The sequence below is a fragment of the Notechis scutatus genome, chromosome 2, assembly GCF_049901735.1.
Source record: "Notechis scutatus isolate UNSWTSFEM ecotype Mainland chromosome 2, rNotScu1.2, whole genome shotgun sequence".
NCBI lineage: Eukaryota > Metazoa > Chordata > Lepidosauria > Squamata > Elapidae > Notechis > Notechis scutatus.
The window spans coordinates 126,051,103-126,072,403 of record NC_142010.1 but is presented as its reverse complement, the minus strand read 5'-3'; the positions used below and the strand labels follow the sequence as shown (position 1 = coordinate 126,072,403).

At 39.6% G+C, this 21,301-nt stretch overlaps 1 protein-coding gene across 2 annotated transcripts in view; it reads right to left on the bottom strand.

The window, feature by feature from the left end:
- Positions 1-13,773, bottom strand: part of PECAM1 (platelet and endothelial cell adhesion molecule 1) — a 63,333-nt gene extending 49,560 nt beyond the window's left edge. The window contains exons 1-2 of one of the 2 annotated variants that reach the window (XM_087956110.1): positions 13,520-13,773; positions 13,398-13,424 (exon numbers count right to left, since the gene is read on the bottom strand). In XM_087956110.1, coding sequence (XP_087812236.1) covers positions 13,398-13,424; positions 13,520-13,553 — 61 coding nt within the window. In that variant the 5' untranslated portion in view covers positions 13,554-13,773. The remainder of the gene's footprint in view (positions 1-13,397; positions 13,425-13,519) is intronic. The other variant, XM_087956111.1, reaches the window with a different exon arrangement.
- Between the last annotated feature and the right edge of the window lie 7,528 nt (positions 13,774-21,301).

The window sequence follows — 21,301 nt, the reverse complement described above, 5'->3', positions numbered from 1 at the left end:
CCTCTGCAGCAGATAACAGAGCTCCAGATCGATCCACAGCTTTGTTATCAGCTACAGGGGCCTTCAGGAAAGCCTTGCCAGCCTTGCCTGCTGCAGAAGAAATGGGCCGGCAAGGCAGGTGTCAGGATGTGCGAGGCCTGGCTACAACTGTCCAAAGGTGAGTAGTAGGGCACCCTAGCTTAATTTTTACCCATGTACTTGAGTGGGCAGGATCTTAATTAGGGCTTATTTTGGGGATAGAGCTCATATTGGGTGTACGAATAAAAATCAAGCTAGGATTTACTTTCAGAGTAGGTTGTATTTTGGGGGAAACAGGGTACAACTATCCTATCACCAAACAGTGAATTACTCTGCCCTTAAATATGAAAATAAAGGAAGGGGGACTTAAGTGAGAAATCCCCACATTTTTTTAAAAAAATATTTATTTAGTGATCCACAATTGCAAAAAGTTCAAGAAACACTATCCTAACTAATCCTGCCCATAATTCTTATCCCCCAAGTTTTCAATCCAGCTGAAGTCTTCCACTCTCTGACTGATTCTCTCTCTGTCTTCCGTACAAAATCCCACTGGAATATGGCTACAAGTATTAATTTTGTTATTTTGTTCATGAGAGGAATGTACGTTGATGAATTAGTTATAGGTCATTTCCACACTTGTGACTCATAGCAACATCCAACAATTGTGAAGTGATATACCGCCTGTCCTCGCTACTATTATTTTGTTCTCATTACTATTATTTTGGCACAATAATGATTGGGTGATTCTAGAAGATACTATAAATTACTGGTGCTGAAATTACTTCCGTATCTTTCTAAGGGAAGCTTTCCAGATGTGTGCAATCAAGGGTTGTTGTTTTTTTAAAAATTGGAGCGATCTGTCTCTACCATCTTTATATACTGAGGTGGATCTGCTTCTTTGATCTAAACTAGTGAGCAGATGCCAGGAATATGTGGATCTTGATTGATCCTAAATTGACCAATCCATAGAACACGTCATGATAGGGAATGTAGCAATTTGATCAATCAATAATCAATAAAATGTTGCAGGCCTTTGTCCCTGCTTATTAGGGTATGGTGAGAACTAATTGATTGCAAACAAAAAACCTTTAAAAAGTATTGGGAAGTTCTCAGGAGACAGTGTATTCCTCTCTACAGAATGAAAATTAAAGTGGGTTGTTTCCTCACTTTCCTATCCACTGGTCATTTGTGAACATGAAAAAAATAATCTTCATAATCTGGCCAACCTACTGAGGGGAGAGCAGAGGAACCCTAACTATTGGAACTGCCTTGGATTTATATAATTGATCTTTCAAAGCAGAGGTGGTATATTTATTTATTTATTTATTTATTTATTTATTTATTTATTTATTTATTTATTTATTTATTTATTTAGTCAAAAGCTTACAATACAATAGAAATAAGAATAAACATAAGTTTAAATATAAGAAATAGGAACTAATAATTGGGGACAATAGGACAGGGACGGTCGGCATGATTGTGTGTTTATGCACGCCCCTTACCGACCTCTTAGGAATGGGGTGAGGTCAATAAAAGTTAGTTTGAGGGTAAAGGAGTGGGGGTTTGAGCAGATGACAATAGAATCAGGTAGTGAGTTCTAGACATTGACCATTCTGTTGCTGAAACCGTACTTCCTGCAATCAAGTTTGGAGTGGTTTACACTAAGTTTATATCTGTTGTGTGCTCTTGTGTTGTTGTGGTTAAACCTGAAATATTCATAAACTGGTAAGACGTTGTAACATATGATTTTATGTACTATGCTTAAGTCCAATCTTAGCTGGCTAGTTCAAGGTTGTCTAAGCCTAGAATCTCAAGTGGTGGTGTAGGGTATTCTGTTGCGAACAGATGAATGTAGTACTCTTGTGTTAAAATACTTCTGGATTCGCTCAATTGTAATTATGTCTGATATACAGTGTGGATTCCAGACAGCAGAGCTGAATTCAAGTAGTGGTCTAGCAAAGGTTTTGAATGCCCTAGTTTGCAAAACAATACTACCAGAGGAGAAGCTTCATAAAATTAAATTTACGACTCTTAAAGCCTTTTTGGCAATACTTGCAGTGAGCTTTGGCGCTTAGGTCATTTGATATGAGAACTCCAAGATCCTTGACAGAGTGAGGGCCATCAACAAGGTCATACCCACCTAGCTTGTATTTGATATATTGATTTTTTTTACCAATGTGTAGGACAGAGCATTTGTTGGTCAAGATTTGGAGTTGCCAACTGTTAGACCATTCAGACACATAATCAAGGTTTTTTTGAAGGACGGTAGCATTGATGGTGGTGTTGAATAGTTTTACATCATCAGCGAAGAGGACGCAGTTGCTAATAAGGTGATCACAAAAGTCATTTATATAGAATGTAAAGAGTGTGGGTCCTAGAATGCTCCCTTGGGGGACACCGCTGATAACTGGTGCAGGGTTTTTACTATTTGTTGCCTGTTTGACAAGAAGGCAATAATCCACTTGTGAAGGGATCCAGAAATGCCGTAAGAATTTAATTTTTATAGTAGTTTGTCATGTACCACTGAATCAAAGGTTTTGCAGAAGTCAATGTAAATTACATCTATTGCTTTACCCTGGTCAAGTAGTGTAGGGATCCCCAACCTTTCCGCCGCGCGGTTCGGCGCAGCTGGCGCCGCGGTTCGCGTCAGCTGGGCCCGCCATCTTTTGACAAAATCACTTCGGTGACGCACGAAGTGATTTTCGTCAAATTAGTCTGGTGAGCTTTTCGGGTAGAAATGGCTTTCTACCGGAAAAGCTCACCAACGCTGGCGCGCCATCTTTTTGACGAAAAATTGCTTTTACAAAAAGATGGCAGCGCCCAGCAACCAGCGGCCGGTAAGGCGTTCCGGCCGGTACCGTCCGCGGACGGCGGTTGGGACCCTGGTGTAGTCCATATGTTTTTGCAGTGTAGAAGTTGCAAATTGCAGGACAATTTTTTTCTAAAACCAAATTGTTTATTGGAGAGTAAGTTGTTTGACTCTAGGTGGAAGGTAATGCATTGATTAATAATTGATTCCATAACTTTGCACGTGACACAACACAATGAGATTGGTCTGTAGTTTCCAACCAGGCAGGGGTCACCTTTTTTTGAAAATAGGGATGGCCATTGCTAAAGACCATGGGTTTGGTAAGGAGCTGGTTCTGAATGATATCTCATATATTATGCTTAGGGGTTCTGCTATGGTAGTGGAGAGCTTTTTTAAGAAGAATGCACATAAGCCATCAGGGCCAAGATAAGGATGGTTTTAGGTGGCGTAGTGCATTCTATGTTATCTTCAGTAAAGTCAATTTGTAGTTTGTTGCAGTTAGATGTTGTACAATTAGGAAATGTGGGGCATGAGCCATTACTGTTTACAAAGACTGAACTGAAGAATGTGTTAAAGAGGTTTGCCTTAATGGCTTCATCGTATAGTCTTTCCCATTAGGACCTTTGAGGGATGGGATGGTTTTTGAGTCTTTAAGTTTGGTGTTTACAAAGTTATAGAAGGCACGAGTAGATTTTGTGCGTAGAAGATTTTCTTCTTGCTTGCAGTGGTAATTGGTGCATTCTGCCTTTAAATGTCGGCATAAGGTGTTGTATCAGTTTTTAAAGTTAGCTATGTATTTAGTTTTGTTTTTACGCCATAAGGATTTTTTTTAGATTGAAGTTTTCTTATTATTTTGGGTAAATTGTTTGTTGGGGTTTTTTTTTTTGTGGGTTACTAATGGAACATATAGTTTAATGACTCTTTCAAGTTCAAGCAAGAACGCGTTATAATGTTCTTCTATAGTTTTACAGCCAGAGAACAGAATGTGCTAATCAAGAGATGATAAGTCAGCAGCTATGAGTTTATAACTGGCTTTTTTAAAATTGTATTTTTGAGATTCATCATTATGATCCTCTTTGAGCAGGTATTCAGCAGGTTCTAACCAGTTCTGGAGAACCAGTAGCGGAAATTTTGAGTAGTTTGGGGAACTGTCAAATACCACCTCTGACTGGTCCCGCCCCCATCTATTCTCTGCCTCCCGAGTCCCAGCTGATCGGCTGGGTCTTCTTTTGTTGCCCTGCACAGGAGAAGGGAGCTGGAAAGCAGATTAGTAGGGTGGGGAGGGAATGGGGATTTTGCAGTAACCTCCCCCCCAAGAGTGGGGAGGGAATGGTGATTTTGCAGTATCCTTCCCCTGCCACTCCCACCAAGCCATGCCATGCCCACCAAGCCACTCCCACAGAACCGGTGGTAAAAAAAATTGAATACCACCACTGGGGAAGCGGGGAGGCAGGGAAAAGAAAGATTGTCCTTCTGGAAGAGCCAGTTGTAGAGACAGCTGAAAGATCAGGAGAAACACTTTAGATGTCATTGAAAGTAGCTGCTATTGGAAAAAGACATTATTAGAGACTTTTGGATCTTTGAAAACTGACATAGATAGATTGCTTTCCTGTGGAGAAAACTGTGGAAAGCTTTTCTTAGCCACAAGGAAAATTTAAGCATGAATTAGGCATGATTTAGGAGTTGAATCAGGTATATTTGAGGTTTAATTCAGGCTACCATCACAGTTTGTTTACATTAAAGAGGCCTAATGCAGAAATAGGCATCATTTGGGTTGGGTTTTTGCCCCATATTATTGAGAGTATCTCTGTTGTTCATTAACAGTTGGGTTGGGTTGATATTGGTTATTGTTGGCAAAGCAACTTAAGGATAAAGGTCTTGGAGTGAGGTCTGGGTTTGTCAGAAAAAGACAAAATTGTGCTGTAAAATTGTGTTTTACGGGTGACACTGCTGCAGTTATAATCTAGCTAATTTTAGGCTCTGAAAATTGTGTTGAGAGCCAGTCTAGAAGACGACACTGTGTATGTTCTTCATGTAATGTGGGCCAACGCCCGTTTTCCTTCTCCCCTACTAAGCTGCTGTTCCATTGGAATAACAACTAGTGATGCTCCATTCCTGATAAAACAGACAAAAGGTAGTTTTGCCAGTCCTGACTGAAACAAAAATAAGACCTTTAGCATAATGAAACCTCATATTTTAAATAGACCAAAACCACGGTCAGCTTCCATACAGGGAACCGGATTTGGATATGACATTTGCAATCACCCATTTTTATTCAGGAAGCATAAACGTGATCTCCATTCCTAATTCACAAAAAGAAGTTTTGCTCAGAAATGATGTCTAACCAAACAAAATGTGCACTATGGCTGATTGCAAGATATTATAATATGCCAGGGAATTTTCAGGAAGGGTCCTGGTAGAAATTTCTTGATCTTGGGGATTGGTGCCTATTTCCTGACACCACTGGAGCAAGCACCCGATTTGCTTTCAACTTAGCTGTATCTCATCTGTTGTTTTCCTTTCCCTTGGGCTGCAACACTGGATCTTCCTTGAGCTTAAAGGCAGGTCATTTTTCCCATTAGTGGGAATGTTTGCCTTATAGCACCCTTTAGCTCTTTGGCTGCCTTCCCTCCACACAATTATGTAGCCATGGCAACTAGCAGCTATTTTTATTATCTGAAAAAAACATGATGAAGCAAAAAAAAAAAAAAGGGAATGGAGGGTGGGGTGCAGACCTGCATGCCAATTCTGGCATTGCCCCATGAAGGGAATACAAATGTGGATCATTGCCAGAAAGCTTCTGAGATTTTGGTGAAGAACATTTGGGGAGACATCTGGTGGCTGAATGGAAAAGTCCCAAAGTGATATAATATTAAATAGAAATAGAGAAATTGTTGGAGGCACTAGACTAGAATCTCCGAGGGGATGTCCGTATTTGAAAGATGGAGTATGAAGCTCATGGAGTTAAAATATGAGGAAAAGCCAGACTTGCTATACTTGATGGATTCTACAGAAGGACCTCAGGGATGACATAGCTGCTGGAGGCAAGGGTAATCTGTGCTTGTTTTTCTTCCCTGTATGATGCCAGCTGTGTTTGGAGGAGCTCAACTATCTTCACAATGATCTTATGTAATCTAATTTTAAAGGGGGTGGAGAATTTGCTTGTATCTATTGTAATGAAGGCCAGTAGTCACTTCTTTCTTTTTTTCTTTTCTCCACCTTCTATTCACTTTTCCCCTATCTTTTCTTCTTCTTTTAGTTTGTATTTCATAAATGTTATAATCTTTAATAAAAGGTATTGCAAAGAAAAGGCTTTACCCAAGTTACGTGCTAATTTGAAATGTACCACATCACATGAAGAAAAATGGGGCTTTAATATTAAATTAAGCTGAAAAAGTTATTGAACAATCAGAGACGAAGGATTGGCACCCCATACAATTTCCAAACGTATGTTTGGACTTTGTCAGGTGTTTGGTTTTCCATGTTCAGTCTTAGAATTCCTACTGTAAATATTGTCAATCCTGAGCAAGAGTTCTGTTCTCATGTCACATAACCTTGGCACCAACATCTTTTTAACATATTCTTGTGTTGTTGCCTTCCTCTTGTTCCCAGCCAAAGAATGAGACAAGTGTACTGCATCCTTGTTGTACTAGTGATGCCATCCATGGCAGTAGTGAGATTCAAAAAAAAATACTACTGGTTCTGTGGGTGTGGCTTGGTGGGCATGGCAGGGGAAGGATTCTGTAAAATCTCCATTCCCACCCCACTCCTGGGGGAAGGTTACTGCAAAATGCCATTCCCTCTCCACCCCACTAACTTGCTTTCCAGCTCTGTTCTCCTGTGCAGGGAAACAAAAGCAGACCCAGCTGATCATCTGGGATTCAGGAGATAGAGAATAGATGGGGGCAGGGGCGGGGCCAGTGAGAGGTGGTATTTGCTGGTTCTCCGAACTACTCAAAATTTCCGCTACCGATGCTCCAGAACTGGTCAAATCCTGCTGAATATCCCCCCTCTGATCCACAGGCAGTCTCAAAGCTGATAAAAATCTGTTAGGCGTTGTCTCCCATCGCTTGGAAGAAGTCAACGGCTGCAATGACTAGGAACAAAGGAAATGGAGACAGGATAGGGATTGTCAATGGGAACTACAAAGAAAACGCTGGTATGGTTTCTGCAGATCCGAGGAAGGGCAGAGAGCGCTCTAATTTAGTTATGGAGAAAGGCTCAAGAAATAAGTGGCACCTGTAGGCTTTTAAGCAAAGGACTGCATTGAAATAGAATGAATAAGAACAGGCAATTAAAATATGCCTTTACAAAATTCTAAAAAAAAACATGTGCCTATTTATAATGTGATTAACAGTAAGAAATCAATGATTTAGCCATTCTTCTCCCTCCTCCAATTAGTTAATTGGCTTAGCAAACGATGGCTTGATTGCTGACATTCAATAATGGCAGCAAGGAACTAGCAGACTGTGTCCCACGTGGAATCTGCTGCTGGCTGCACACTATAGATCTATAAGACTTGCCCTTTCTACGGCTGGTATGGAGCCCATCTGCCCAGCCATCCATCTCCTGAACCCCTTCAGTTATGTGAAATTTGATTTCTAAACTTTTCAGAAGAAACTCAACTAGAAGTCCACACATGTAGAAAATGCCAAGTTTGGGAAATATTGCCCTATACAAGTAGTCCTTGACTTATGACCATAATTGAGCCCAAAATGTTTGTTCCTAAGTGGTACATTTATTAAGGGAGTTTTGCCCCATTTTGCAACTTTCTGGCCACAGTGGTTAAGTGAATCACTGCAATTGTTAAGTTAATAACACAGTTGTTAAGTGAATCTGGCTTCCCCATTGGCTTTGCTTGTCACAAGGTTGCAAAAGGGGATCATGTGGCCTTGAAACACAGCAACGGTCATAAGTATGAACCAGTTGCCAAGCATCTGAATTTTAATCATATGATCATCGGGATGCTGTAATGGTCATAAGTGTGAAAAACGGTCATAAGTCACTTTTTTCAGTGCCCTTGTAACTTCAAAAAGTCACTAAATGAACTGTTGTAAATCAAGGACTACCTGTACACACAATCAAGACACACTGGCAGAGAAGATATAAGCATCTCTAGAATCATGATAGCAGTGATATCTGAAGCATTTATTTCCAAAGTGGGGATGATAAATGCATTATAATCTGTTTACATGCATATGTGAAAATTGCAGACGACATTTCAGAATAAACGTCAACCATCTCACTACACAAACGACTGAGGGTTACCACCAAGAGTTCTGTTTCATAATTCAACCAGCAGAGTTAAACGTTGCATTCAAATGGCTCCCAAGCCTGCCTTTTTCAAAAACATTTTGTTCCTTCACAAATAAGATGTTGTTAATGCTATGCCTATAAAATGACATTTGAAGAGCCCATTTTCGAAAAAGTCAGTGTCGCTATTATTTTTAATCAGTTCATCGGTGATTTAAATCACTCCAGCTGTGATTCACTCCACAGTTGAAGTCAGGAAACCTGTGGTCTTTGTTAACACAACTCAGTTTTTTTTCCTGGTTTGGATTATGGGTTGGAATGGTCTTATTAATTATAAAAGAGCAACATGTGCAACATGTAAGTGCTAGGTATCAATGAATCCAATAACTAAAATACAAGTTTTCATACTTTTTCAGGCTATAGAACATGTTGGGTAACTCCCCACTACACAGATAAAGCAATATTATCTGAAGAGTTTAAAAACCCTAATCAAAGAAAAATGGATGTGTTCAAATAAACTTTTAAAATTTTTCTTTTCTCTTTTTTTGGGGGGGGTGTTGCTGTTAGGGTCTCATGGAATTCCATCGAATTCTCATGGAATCTTGTGATCTCTGGAACACAATATGAGAAACACAGAACCAAAACACTTTCATGGAGAATTTCGAACATGTCTTGCTGAATATTTTGAAACAAGGCTGCCATTGTGTCATTTTTACCAACTAGCAGAGCTGAAAAACGATTTTGGATCATTTACCCAAGGGGACCTTTCTCTATATTTAGGGAAATATTCAGTGCTCCCAAGACAGGCAAAAGTGTCAAAAAATGGGAAGATATATTCCTCTTATATTGATTCAAAGATTATGGTATCTTATTTCTAGGAAATTGTTCTTTGATCCGTTTTCTCCTAAACCTATAAGGTCATCCAGATCTTTTTTTTTAAACAAGTTTTATTCAGTTTTCCATATTTTAACATCTCTGATATAGAAGGAGAGCTGAAATGGAATTAACTTTAGGGCTTAGGATTGTTTTACTGTTTGAATGAGTAGATTAATATGTCCTTTTTTGTGTGTGTGGGGGGGGGAATTTAATGAAATTTAAAGGGAGAAAAATCATGCAGAATCTAATTTATATATGCTATGTAGTTTTAAAGGGATTATTAAGTTTAATGTTTTAGGTAATAATGTTAAATGTTTTAGCAAGATTTAAAAAGGGTGAAAATAAATGAATTTATAACTTAGAGGTGGCACACTTATATTGAGATTTCAGGGGGGAAACCAATTTATAGAAGAATGTCTTTTTTTAATTAGAATTTAAGATGAAATATACAAATGTGACAGTTTAAAATACTAAAGTATAATGATTATGAAGTTATCATAACTGAATTAAATAATGAGATAAATATTTGGAATAATAAAAAATAAAATAGAAAATGTATAAAAGCACTGTTAAGGAATTGGATATAAAAATTGAATATGTAACCATGGTCATATTTGTATGTATATGTGAAACCTGTAATCATGCTGTTCATTAAAAAGAGACGTTAAAAAGGTCATCCAGATCTTTAAAAGAACGCTTTTATATGGAAAGAAAGCCAGTTTGGTATAATGGTTAAGGCCGCAGGTTATAAACTGGGAAACCATGCATTCTAGTTCCATCTTAGACCCCAAGACAGCTGGGTGACTTTGGGCTAATCACTCTCCCTCTGCACTGGCGCTTTCAAAATCTTGCTAGGAAAACTGCAGGGATTTGTCCAGGCAATTGCCAGTAATCAACATTGACTTGAAAGCACTAAGTACATATATTCTAATTTATCAAAGGTATATTTTTATCCTTTTCTATTTTAAAGCACAAATACAATTTGCCTAGTATGTATTACTTTGTCAGTACCGACAATAAAAACATCTACTGACATCCCAATTTCGATCTGTGACATTTTTAGCCCCCAAAACATTCGCGTACCACAAGCAATTATTAATGTGATTCGTACACCCTGAAACTGCGCATCATAAATTTAAGTTAGTTATTAATCAATTTGATATGCAAGCTTTAATGTTTGAATGGAATAAAGAATTGGAGATTTCCTATTTTGCCCAAACAATAGGAAGAGGTATTAAAGCCAAACATTTCAGTAGATCTTTTGTCTTATTCAACAAAAATATATATTTTAAACACGTTACACTTAAATAGAAAAAGCCTGAGAAAATCTTCATGCAGTTGTAGATATAATGAGATTAACATTTCATTTAAACTTGTTTTTGCTCAATACCCTATAATTGTTCCTTTTAAGGAGAAAGTTATTACATAGATTAATTCCTCTGTGGGAATATCCTTAGAAGTTTCTATTATTTCTATCAACTGCAAATTGACTTCTGGACAAAGAAAATTGATTCCCTGTGACTTATACTATAGTTATATAAAAACGTTATTTTCTCAACACTGAAAGCAAACCATAAGGCTCCAGCTACTTAATGGCTTTCAGAAGTGATGTTAGCAACATATCAATAAATTGCCTACAAAGCTATATTAGTTATGGAAGATTATAATGAAATATGACTATTATTTATTGAAATGTTTATGTAGAAATTTCATATATATTATGTGTGAATGAATTAATGTTTCCTGAACAAAAATAATGCAAAAAGAAATAATAAGCAAAAGAAATTGGAAGCAGAAGATATGAAAAAGGAAGAGAAAACCTAATTTGTGGTTCAAGATTCATTACACTTCTTATATTTTTTCTTCTGTTCCAAAACATTCTTGATTCAATCACAGCTAGGCACTAATTGATATATTGCCTGCCTTTTTCTCCCTCCCTCTCTCTCTTCCTCTTTCTCTCCCCCTTCCTTTACCTTTATCTCTTTCTTTATCTCTCTGTCTCCCTCTTCTCTCTCTCTCCTTTCCTCTCTCTTTCTCTCTCTCTCTCCCTCCCTCTCTCTGACTCTCTCTCATCTCTGTGTCCCCCCCTCCCTTTCTTTTTTTAAAGCCACCTCACTCTTTTTAGGATCTCATTAATTCCATCTAACAAACCTTTATTGCTTTTCCTCTCAAGCCCATTTATTCTTCCTTTATATAAATTCCTAATTCATTCCTACTATTTTACCAAACCACTATGCCCTATTTCTTTCAAACTGGTCACTCCTTTTTCTATTGAGTTCACACATTCACTCATTACATCTTTAGCTCTTTCTCTTCTTGTTTACCACACACACTTAAGTAAACATTTTATTTATTTATTTTGTCAAGCATGCATTTGATAATATATATGTATAAACATGATTATTAATACATGAAATAGATATGAATAAAAGGGAACATTAAGAAAGGGACAGTAGGCACATTGGTGCGCTGATGCACGCCCCTTACAGACCTCTTAGGAAAGGGGTGAGGTCAATAGTAGACAGTCTGAGGTTAAAGTGTTTGGGGTTAGCGGAAGAAACCACAGAATCAGGTAGAGTGTTCCAGGCATTGACCACTCTGTTGCTGAAATCGTATTTCCTGCAATCGAGTTTTATGCAGTTTACCCTGAGTTTGTATCTATTGTGTCCTTGTGTATTGTTGAGATTGAAGCTGAAGTAGTTATTGATGGTAGGACATTGTAATGGATAATTTTATGTACTATGCTTAGGTCAGACCGAAGGCAGCATAGTTCTAAGTTATCTAAGCCTAATTACATGTATATTTTTCCTGGCATACACAGCTCTCACTTTCCAGTTAACGAAGAAAGATACTCCTATACATAGCTGCCTTTACTTCTTCTAGCAACTTTAAATCGTTAAATCAGACCTCATACTGAATGTCACAGCTAATACATAAAAAAGAGGAGACAACAGACATCAACACATCACACTTATAACAAAAACCTATAAACCCCATTATAACTTGGTATACTGTGTGAATTGAACAACTGTAGTTTATTACCCTTCTGGCTGTTATGGCTTGTCAACAAACAATGATTGAGCAAAACCACCACTTAGTAAAATATTTTTCAAAGTTTATAATATTGCAATTTCCACACATAATAACTAAATTAGTATCTATCTCTCCCCTCCAATAATAACCTATATTCTTTCAGCAATGAGGCTCTTTTGAATACTTCAAAATTCAAAAAGTTTGGGTAGTCTTGCCTCACATAATCTGGTAAGATCTATTCCTACATGAATACAAGGGACTTTTTCAAATTTCTACAACATAGGAAAAATTGCTACTTGTTCTTCACTTCCAAAATAGGACCACAGTTCTTAAGAAGGTATCCTCTGAATAGGGTTTGTGGCGTTAAAGTTATGGTTTGAACTTAATGTGATGTGACTTGTCCAATCCTGTCTTAAGAAACTTCTTTAACCAGTCAATGACATTGGTGATGATGGGGAATCTGAACATGAATGATAACTTCAGGGGTCCCCATTGGGTGCCAAAAGTGATTTGGACCAACCATATTCTAAAAGGAGAAAACCTCCATATAATATTCCAGGAATGACAAATGCTTTCTGGAAATTCTCTTTTGCTTTGAAGAGCAATGAAAATCAGTGACTTTATAACATCCACTGTTAATTTTTGTCTCAGTCTCTCTCTCACAGACAAAAAGAAGAGATTTCCCCCTTCCCCTGTATTAGGGTTTCAACCTGAATTACCAATGAAGGCACAACAGCTATTGACAATTTTGAAAAATAGGAGACCTACCTTTAAGCTATTCTAGATAATTCAAAACAGGTATACAGTGAAGAATGTAAGATTTAGTGTTGATTATGATTAAAGTTGATAATTATAATGATGGTTTGAGTCTATGAGGAAACTCAATCAATACCTACTGTGATTTCTATATTAGAAGAACAACTAACAATCTTATGTGCCTTAAAATCTAATCAATACTTTATGGATCGAACCTTAGCAAATTGCAGTCCGCTTATTTGAGTTCATGGAATATTATGCCTACTGAAATACAATAGGAATAGCTTCTACCTCCATATAGTAATACACACTCATATAGTAATATGATTTCAGAATATTCCATGATTATTATGAAAAGAATGTGGTTCAGAATGCTTCTACTCTGATAAATTTGTTAGACTTTAAAGGTGCCATAAGGGAATTGTAGAGTTGACTATAATAGAATAACTTAGCCCACAGCATAACCACTGTAGAAGCTGAAGATGGGAATAAAGAACATTCTGTTTATACTTTAAACATATTGTGACTTTTAAATTTTCACCTGGGCCAAATACTTGTCTCATATACGCAGATCTAGAGCAATAAATATTTGTATAACTTCACATTTCTTCAGAGTAAAATGGTATATATTTTTCAAAACATGCAAACTCACCGTTATCTTGACTTTTCGCCTTGCTGCCTAAGAGGAAGGAGAAGGAGAAGAGCATTAAACAATGGGTAGGAGGAGACATGTATTAATTTGTTTCTACTGCTGGTATCCCATCCAGAACTTACAAAATAAGAGGATCAACAGCAAAAGGCAATACATCTCGTAATCGGAAAGCGAACATGAAACTCCAGCATAAAGAAATGATCATGAGTTCTAATAGTTTTCTCCTTTAAGGACTTTTATCTTTTCTAAAAATGAAATTCCAGCAGCACAAAAGTCCCAGTGGAAGACAATGGGGCAGATGTGTTTTCAGCAACCAAGTACTACAAACTGGCAAGATATTGGTCAAGTGTTCATTCCCATTACTGGAACTGGAAGTGGCAAACAATACAGATCAGTCTCTAGCAAACAGACAGGAAATGACTGCCTTTCCGTAGAAGCTTTTGTTAACATGTTCGCTTTGTCCAATTTTCTTAAAGTACACTGAAAGCAAGAAATCCCAATGATATTTTTTCAGTGTATTTTAAAATAATTTTGAATGGCTACTTTAAAGCGTATGAAATTCTTTAAGTGTGCTTTTACAGAGCCAGCCACACAGACTTATGGTCAGTTTTACAAAGGTAAAACTAAGTTTTTACTCATGATATTAAACACTTTTCTTTCTTTCTTTCTTTCTCTTTCTTTCTTTCTTTCTTTCTTTCTTTCTTTCTTCTTTCTTTCTTTCTTTCTTGCAACTGTACACTGTCTTGAACACAGCATCCATTTTTTGTACAAATAGTTCAATACAATACAATACAATAGTTGTTGATGCCTATTTAAGAAAATTTGCATTGGCTGCAAGGATGACTGTGGATAATTGGTTTAAATGAGGATCCGTTGCTCAGGTTCTACTTGTATAGTTCTTGTACTAACTCTGAAAGCTGGAATTGATTAGGTCTTGTCTCTCTAGCTATGAAACTCTCAGCTCCAGGGGTACATTTGCAATAGAGTCAAAATCTCATTTTCCTATCCCTATTGAGTCACCCGGAGGACTAAAAAAGAGAATAAAGTAAAAGGTTGACTTTCAACCTTCATGGTTTCTCCTGCCTACGCTGATGAGAACTGCGGAGATGGTGTTAAGTCCAAAACACATGAAGACTCTTGTTTGGGCAAGGTTGCCATAAGTGAGAGCCTCCAACTCTTCCTTTCCCATCTTCAGCACACACTTTGAACTGGAATAATGACTGTGGAACATTTAAGTGAGGATCCATATCAGTGGAAAGGAAAACAGATTTTGCATTTGGGGTCCATGGCAAAAGAATTCGTAGGATTTTAAACTTTTTAAGCAAGCACGATCCCAGGAACTTTCCTTTGTGAGTGTTTTCCTTCAGCCTCTCCCACACCCAGACCATGGCCTGAATCAGAACCTGTTTGTTTTAGCTGGTCACTTTTTCCACAGGCTCTCTGCCGATGAGGATCTGTGTGCTGTCATTCCTTAGCTATTCAGCTGTCACTTGTGAGTACTTACTGCCCAAAACTTATTTTAATTTAAAGAAATAAAAAGCAACGGCATTTTTAAAAATGGAAAGGAAATACAGGTTCAAAGAAAAGGCAGAGAAGAAGGGAAATTAAATGCTTACATGCCAATATTTTGTTTGGTGCAAGTATACTCTTTCCCCTTGCCCATAAAACAAATATACTTAAATTTATGTTGGTTTTGTTCCTAAGTTAAAGAATTTAAAGTAATGTTGATGAAGATTCATTCTGTAAAGTAATTAACGTTACCCATCCTTTATAATTCAACATTCAAATGAAGAAAATACCTTAACAAGGGGAACTGATAGTTTATAAAATGCCAGCTTTAGCTCTTTGGAAAGTAGCCAAAAAAAAGAAGTCTGAAGATTCGGTTGAAATGTTTGGAGCTGCAATGGGAAGAATCCCAGAAAATTAACTATACAGAGCCTTCTTGATGGTGGCACCTGCCCTGTTGAAGGATATCCTCCCAGAAATTTGTACTGGTCCCACCCTTTTTGACTTGCACCAAACTTTTTATTTAGCATACTTTGTTTTCTTTTGATTTTTAAAAAAATATTTACACCATCCAGAGTCGCTATGGAATTGGGTGGCCTCAAACCTGAATAAGTGCACATAATAAACAAATAACATTTTGGAAGTTGAGACTTCCAAAGTTACAGCATGATCTGACACTCCGAGGTTTGGAAAATGGAGCATCACAGAATCAGGCCTGACATTCATATAGCAAAAGAAGCTTTAGCATACTTCAAGGGGGATAACATGGGGAGCCAGTTTGGTGTAGTGGATAAGGCATCCGGCTAGAAACTGGGAGAGCATGAGTTCTAGTTCCACTTTAAGTACAAAGCCAGTTGATGATTCTGAGGCAATCCTTCTCGCTCAGCCTCAAGAAGGCAAACTACTTCTAAAACGTTCCCAATAACACTCCATACTTGTCTATGTAGCTGCCTGAAATTAAGATGCCACAAAAGGTTTTTTTTTTTAGGGGGGGGAGAATTTAGTGAGCTGTATAAGGATTTCTTCAACTTTTTGCAAGAGATAGGGATATTAAGTGTAAACGTTGGTAAAGATTCCCTTACATCAAGCTCAAAGCTTGGTAACTTTATGACCATGGCTCTGCTATTTTCTTGGCAACCATGTGAAAATAGTTGTCTCCTGCTTTTCCTTAAGCTGTTTTTTTCAATTTACTAGATTAAGGGCAGAGTCCTAAGATTTCCTGGGATCTCCTATCCCAATATTAATCCATCTGATTCTACTTTTGAGATCAGCCAAGGTTGGCTTCAAGTCTAAAGAGTATTGCATGCCTTATCTCATGATATAGTTATTTTACTGTCACCCTTACTTCCCCTCCCCTGCTTTGATAAGATGGGAAAGGGAAGCTGAGGGTAGCCTTCTCAGAACACATTAGCCAGTTTCTGGATTATTCCAGGGATAAATTGCTTTGATAAGATGGGAAAGGGAAGCTGAGGGTAGCCTTCTCAGAACACATTAGCCAGTTTCTGGATTATTCCAGACATTTTGGACTGCCTCTCTCACACAATCCACTGCAGTTGGCCATGCAGACATATTTGAAAGCACCAGGTTGCCTACTTCAAACAAATGGATAGAAAATAAATTAAACCCATCAACAATTGTGGAACATTATTTATTGCTGCGCTGGCCTGTTCCCCTCCATGCTTGCTTGGATATTTCAAAGCAAACATGTATTAGAGAATACTGTACCATAGCTCTACAATAACCTCATGACAACCAAACTGACTCTATAGCTTTCTCCGAACATTCCTACTAATTGGGGGGAAATGAGAAACATAACATGTTTTCATGCATCTGCAGGTGACTTAGCTTATTTATCTCTGCAATACTTCCTCAATTTCTGAGGAAAAAGCAGAAATCATTTTGAATCTATCATTTGTATTCAGGTCCTTTTTCATTTATACCTTCTATGTATGTAAGCTGTGTTGGAAGAATTATCCTTCTGGGTTCAGTTCCAAGTGGGGAAAAAGAGACTGGAAACATGGAGGGTATTTGGAAAGATGGTTTAATGGTGGACAGGACCACATGGCTTGAAGCTCCAAAGAAGGATGATCACATGCTCCAAGGTGAAGGAAAAGAGAGAAGGGTGGCCAAGATGCTGAGAGACCCTTATATACCCTCTGTTGGGCCCCACCTTAGTGTTTCCTGTTCCTGTGTAAGAAATGTATCCCATTGACTGTCAGACTCCCAGGGGCGGGGGTCTTAGCTAACTTTGTAGGCTTTGTCTGGACCACATGGCTTCACCTGAGTGTTGGCTGATACAATCTTCCCAGGCCAGGTGGTGAGATGCATAGAGGCCTTTATTATGTAGAGTACTCTGGCCTAGGCCTTAATGGTCCATTAGCAAAGGGGGGGGGGGGCTGAGTTTCTGCCTCTCTAAGGTGAGTTTCTGCTTCTGAGTTTCTACTCTTTTTAGGGAAAATATTCTGCCTTTTTAATATTTCCCAGTGTATTTCATTTTTCTAGGAGAGGGGTGGGTGTTAACTTCCTACACCGCCTATCAAGAATGAGTTTTCTAAGAAGTATAAAAATAAAATAAAAGGAAGCCAAAGCACAATCGGAAAAAGAATGGAATTGTAGGGCTGTAGATCCCTCAACTGAATGGGGTGACCCTGTTCTCCATGATCCCATGATGATGAAGCTTTTCTTGCCTTTTAGCACTGTGGAAAAAATTATACTCCAAAGAATGGGAAGAACTGACTTTTTGGGGAAAAAAATACAAACTTGGTTTACAAACTCAGAAGTGCTTTTTAAAATTAGTTTTTGTGTGTGTGTGCGCGCACACGCGTGTGCACATAGTAAAAAGTATCTATCCGGAGTAAGCCGCAGTGTACATTAGACTTTGCTGGTATAAATCAAGGAAGTTGAAGAAGGCACAATCTTTTGTTCTCCCAGCTTTCCTTATTTATATAAGGACTCCTTTGTTTTCTTCTACTCAATGGGCAGCATTTTTCCCAAGCTTATAACTTCAGGTGTAATCTTTGCTGCAGGCTTTATGTTATATTCATTCCCATGGCAGGAAGCAGGAAGGAAATATTCTTCTGTGTAACAAGACCTAGCAAGTATTAAACCCACCCTTTTTTTAATGGGAAGGGGGCACAAATACAGTTGCAACAGTTGTATACATTTGTTGCCGTAGCAACAAATGACCAGGAAGTAACTGGCAAGTTTATGATTAAGTTACTCATGGTGTTTCTTATCGTATATACATTCTTGCGGCAAAGCTTTGAACAGTGGCCAGGTTACATTGTTCTGACACAGAAGAAAAGAGCCGTATTTATTTCATTTCATATTTAGTACCTCATTTCATTTACTAGATTTTTATCCCACCTTTATTACTTTATAAGTAATTCATATCCAGATTACATGTGAGAAATGCAGAGCAGGCCAAGGATAAACTTAAGGACACTTCCAAAAGGGCTATTTGCACAGATGTAGTATAAGTAATTCTGCCTGGTGCCTCTCATGCAATGAATTTCTTAACTGAGGAGCGCTGAAAATAACCAAAACATCAATCTCTTCTTTTGCAGTTATGAATTTCTGTCGGATGTTTTTAGGGTCAGGGTTTTTTTTTTTAGTGCATTCTAAAATCTTCTGTCAGATTCAAAGGTCCTGAAAGGAGAAAAGTGGCACAACGGCTTTGCAGCTGCCCTTCCATAGCAACTGTTTGAATGTTGTGTTAGAAGACCTTACAAATGCACCACTTTATCACGTAATGGGAATTAATTGGACTCTTAGAGCCACTTTAACTTTTTTTTTTTTTTACATCCTTGTAACTGTTATCTGTGAGTGAGAAGGAATGAAACTTTTTCTCTTGTAACCTTGTAGGAAAAAGCCAGTTGCAAAGTGTAAGATTGCTGGCTGGTTTTTCTCTACTTAAAAGGAAGGGAATAAGATGCAGGGACTTTGCTGCACCAGGGTCAAATTTTCCTGGCTGCACCCCCTTTGTTTCTGAGGCCTAACTATATGCATTGTTTATACCAGGGGTGGGCAAACTACGGCCCGTGGGCCACATCCGGCCCGTTAGTCTGTCCAATCCAGCCCGCCCCTGAAAAAAAATCGCTGGGCATGGCGTATTGCCCTGTGCCACGTGGCCCCCAAAGCTGCAAAACAGTGCGGAGCGCTCTCGGGGTAGGAAAGAAAAGAAGAACTTTGCAAAGGCCTCGGCTGGGAGTTCGAAATCACCTTCGAGTGCGACCTCTCCGAAGATGAGTCCCCCTTTTTTTTCCGGGGCTTCCAGGCTTAAACTTTGCAAAGGCAAAGTTTGCAGGCGGGAGCGTCTTCCGGCCGAGGAGCGGGAAGGGTTCCACCTGGCGGGCGGGCGGGCTGCTTGGAGCGGGCTGCTTGGAGCCACCTAAAGCTAGGCCGCTGCTGGTGGAGCCTTGTCCTGCCTTGGTGCCCCGTTTCCTGGCTCGCTGGTCCTGCTCGGGCGGCAGTTTAAAAGCCTGCTCCCAGCACCCGAGCAACTTCCCAGCAACTTGCGGCTTCCTTTTTCTCGCGGGCGCCGCGCCTGGCCCCGAGCCGCGCAGCGGAGGGGAAACCCGGAGCACCGCTGGGTCGCCTCCTCCAAGCAGCCCACCCGCCCGCTGGGCGGAACCCTTCCCGCTCCTTGGCGGGAAGACGCTCCGCCTGCAAACTTTGCCTGTGCAAAGTTTAAGCCTGGAAGCCCCGGAAACCTGAGCAACTTCCCAGCAACTATCTGCTTCCTTTTAACTCGCGGGCACTCGCGCCTGGCCCCGAGCCGCGCAGCGGAGGGGAAACCCAGAGCACCGCCGGGTCGCCTCCTCCAAGCAGCCCGCCCGCCCGCCCGCTGGGCGGAACCCTTCCCGCTCCTTGGCGGGAAGACGCTCCCGCCTGCAAACTTTGCCTGTGCAAAGTTTAAGCCTGGAAGCCCCGAAAACCCGAGCAACTTCCCAGCAACTTTCGGCTTCCTTTTAACTCGCGGGCGCTCGCGCCTGGCCCCAAGCTGTGCGGCAGAGGGGAAGCCCGGCGGGCGGGCGGGCTGCTTGGAGGAGGCGACCCGGCGGTGCTCCGGCAGCAGCAACAGGCAGTTCCACCCGGGCTCTGAGCCTGAGCCTCCGGTGCCGCTGCTGCCGTTGCAAAGCACCGCCGCGGCTCTTCCTTTTTGCCTTTCCCTTCCCGAGGCAACGTGGGACTGGAGCCGCGCGGAGCTGCGCTGGCGGTAGCAACTCCTGACTCAGGGGGCCTCCGAGGGGAGGGGAAGGAGGAGAAGAGGGGGGGAAAGGGTGGGGGGGGCGATTCCCAAAAAATCTTGTGCTGACCCGGCCCGTCTGTCAAATTTTAAAAGTCAATGCGGCCCCCGAGCCAAAAAGTTTGCCCACCCCTGGTTTATACAGACAGTTCTCAACTTAGAACACAGCACTGAAAAATGTGACTTATGACCATTTTTCATAGTTTCAACATCCACACATGATGATATCCTTCTTTCTCTAGACCGGCTATTCCCAATTCCTGCAACTGTTCTTCATATGTTCATATGTTCAAAAAGATGTTCAGCTACATCTTTTTTTAAAAGATGCCATGCTGCTATTGGAATACATAATTGCTGAAAAAACTTACGCTGTGTATTTGTTCTCGTGTTTATAATAATTACACATAATTTTGTAATTTAAAACCATGAATAGATTATTAACATTGTGTTTCCCTAGGTTTTGAGATCTCTTTATGAGGACCAAAAAGTAGCACATAAATATCTGATTGAATATACAGTATTCATAACGGGAAAACTGATAAATTGTTCCAGGGAGGCAGAAGAAAGTATATGGAGAACAAAATTTACCTTCGCAAACAGTGGTCTGGCCATACTTCTTCCTAACAGTAACAATTTTTAAGAACAAATGCAATTTCCCTCTCACGTACATGCCACTAGTCATTGTGAGTAAATGAGGTATAGAACAAGATGTCTCACAAATAAAGCCCTGATACTTTCTGACAAGATCCTCAAGGGAGAATTCGCATCCTGTTAAAGCAGATGGAACGGAAGGAATTTGTAGGGAGGGCAAGTAAACTAAAGAGCTATATGTAATCCAAGCTGAATCCAAGAAAGACCAGGGCAAAACTACAGTAAGATTGAGCTTTAATCTGAATTGGAAATTTTTAGTGTTCTTCAATCTACAGTTCTATTAAATATATGTTGCTACAGCAGTTCTGTCTGAAGGTAACATAAAATGACCCTGTCTATGCAAAGGGTTGCTAGCTCCCATTTTGTAGGGCAGTCTACACAGTCTGGGTTGAATGAAACTTCCCAGAGACCTAGATAAGCAAAGCAGATATCTATAGGGGCTGCTGAATTGTAATCTCAGCCATTCAGATTAATTGTTGCTGTAGTTGACGTTTTATCT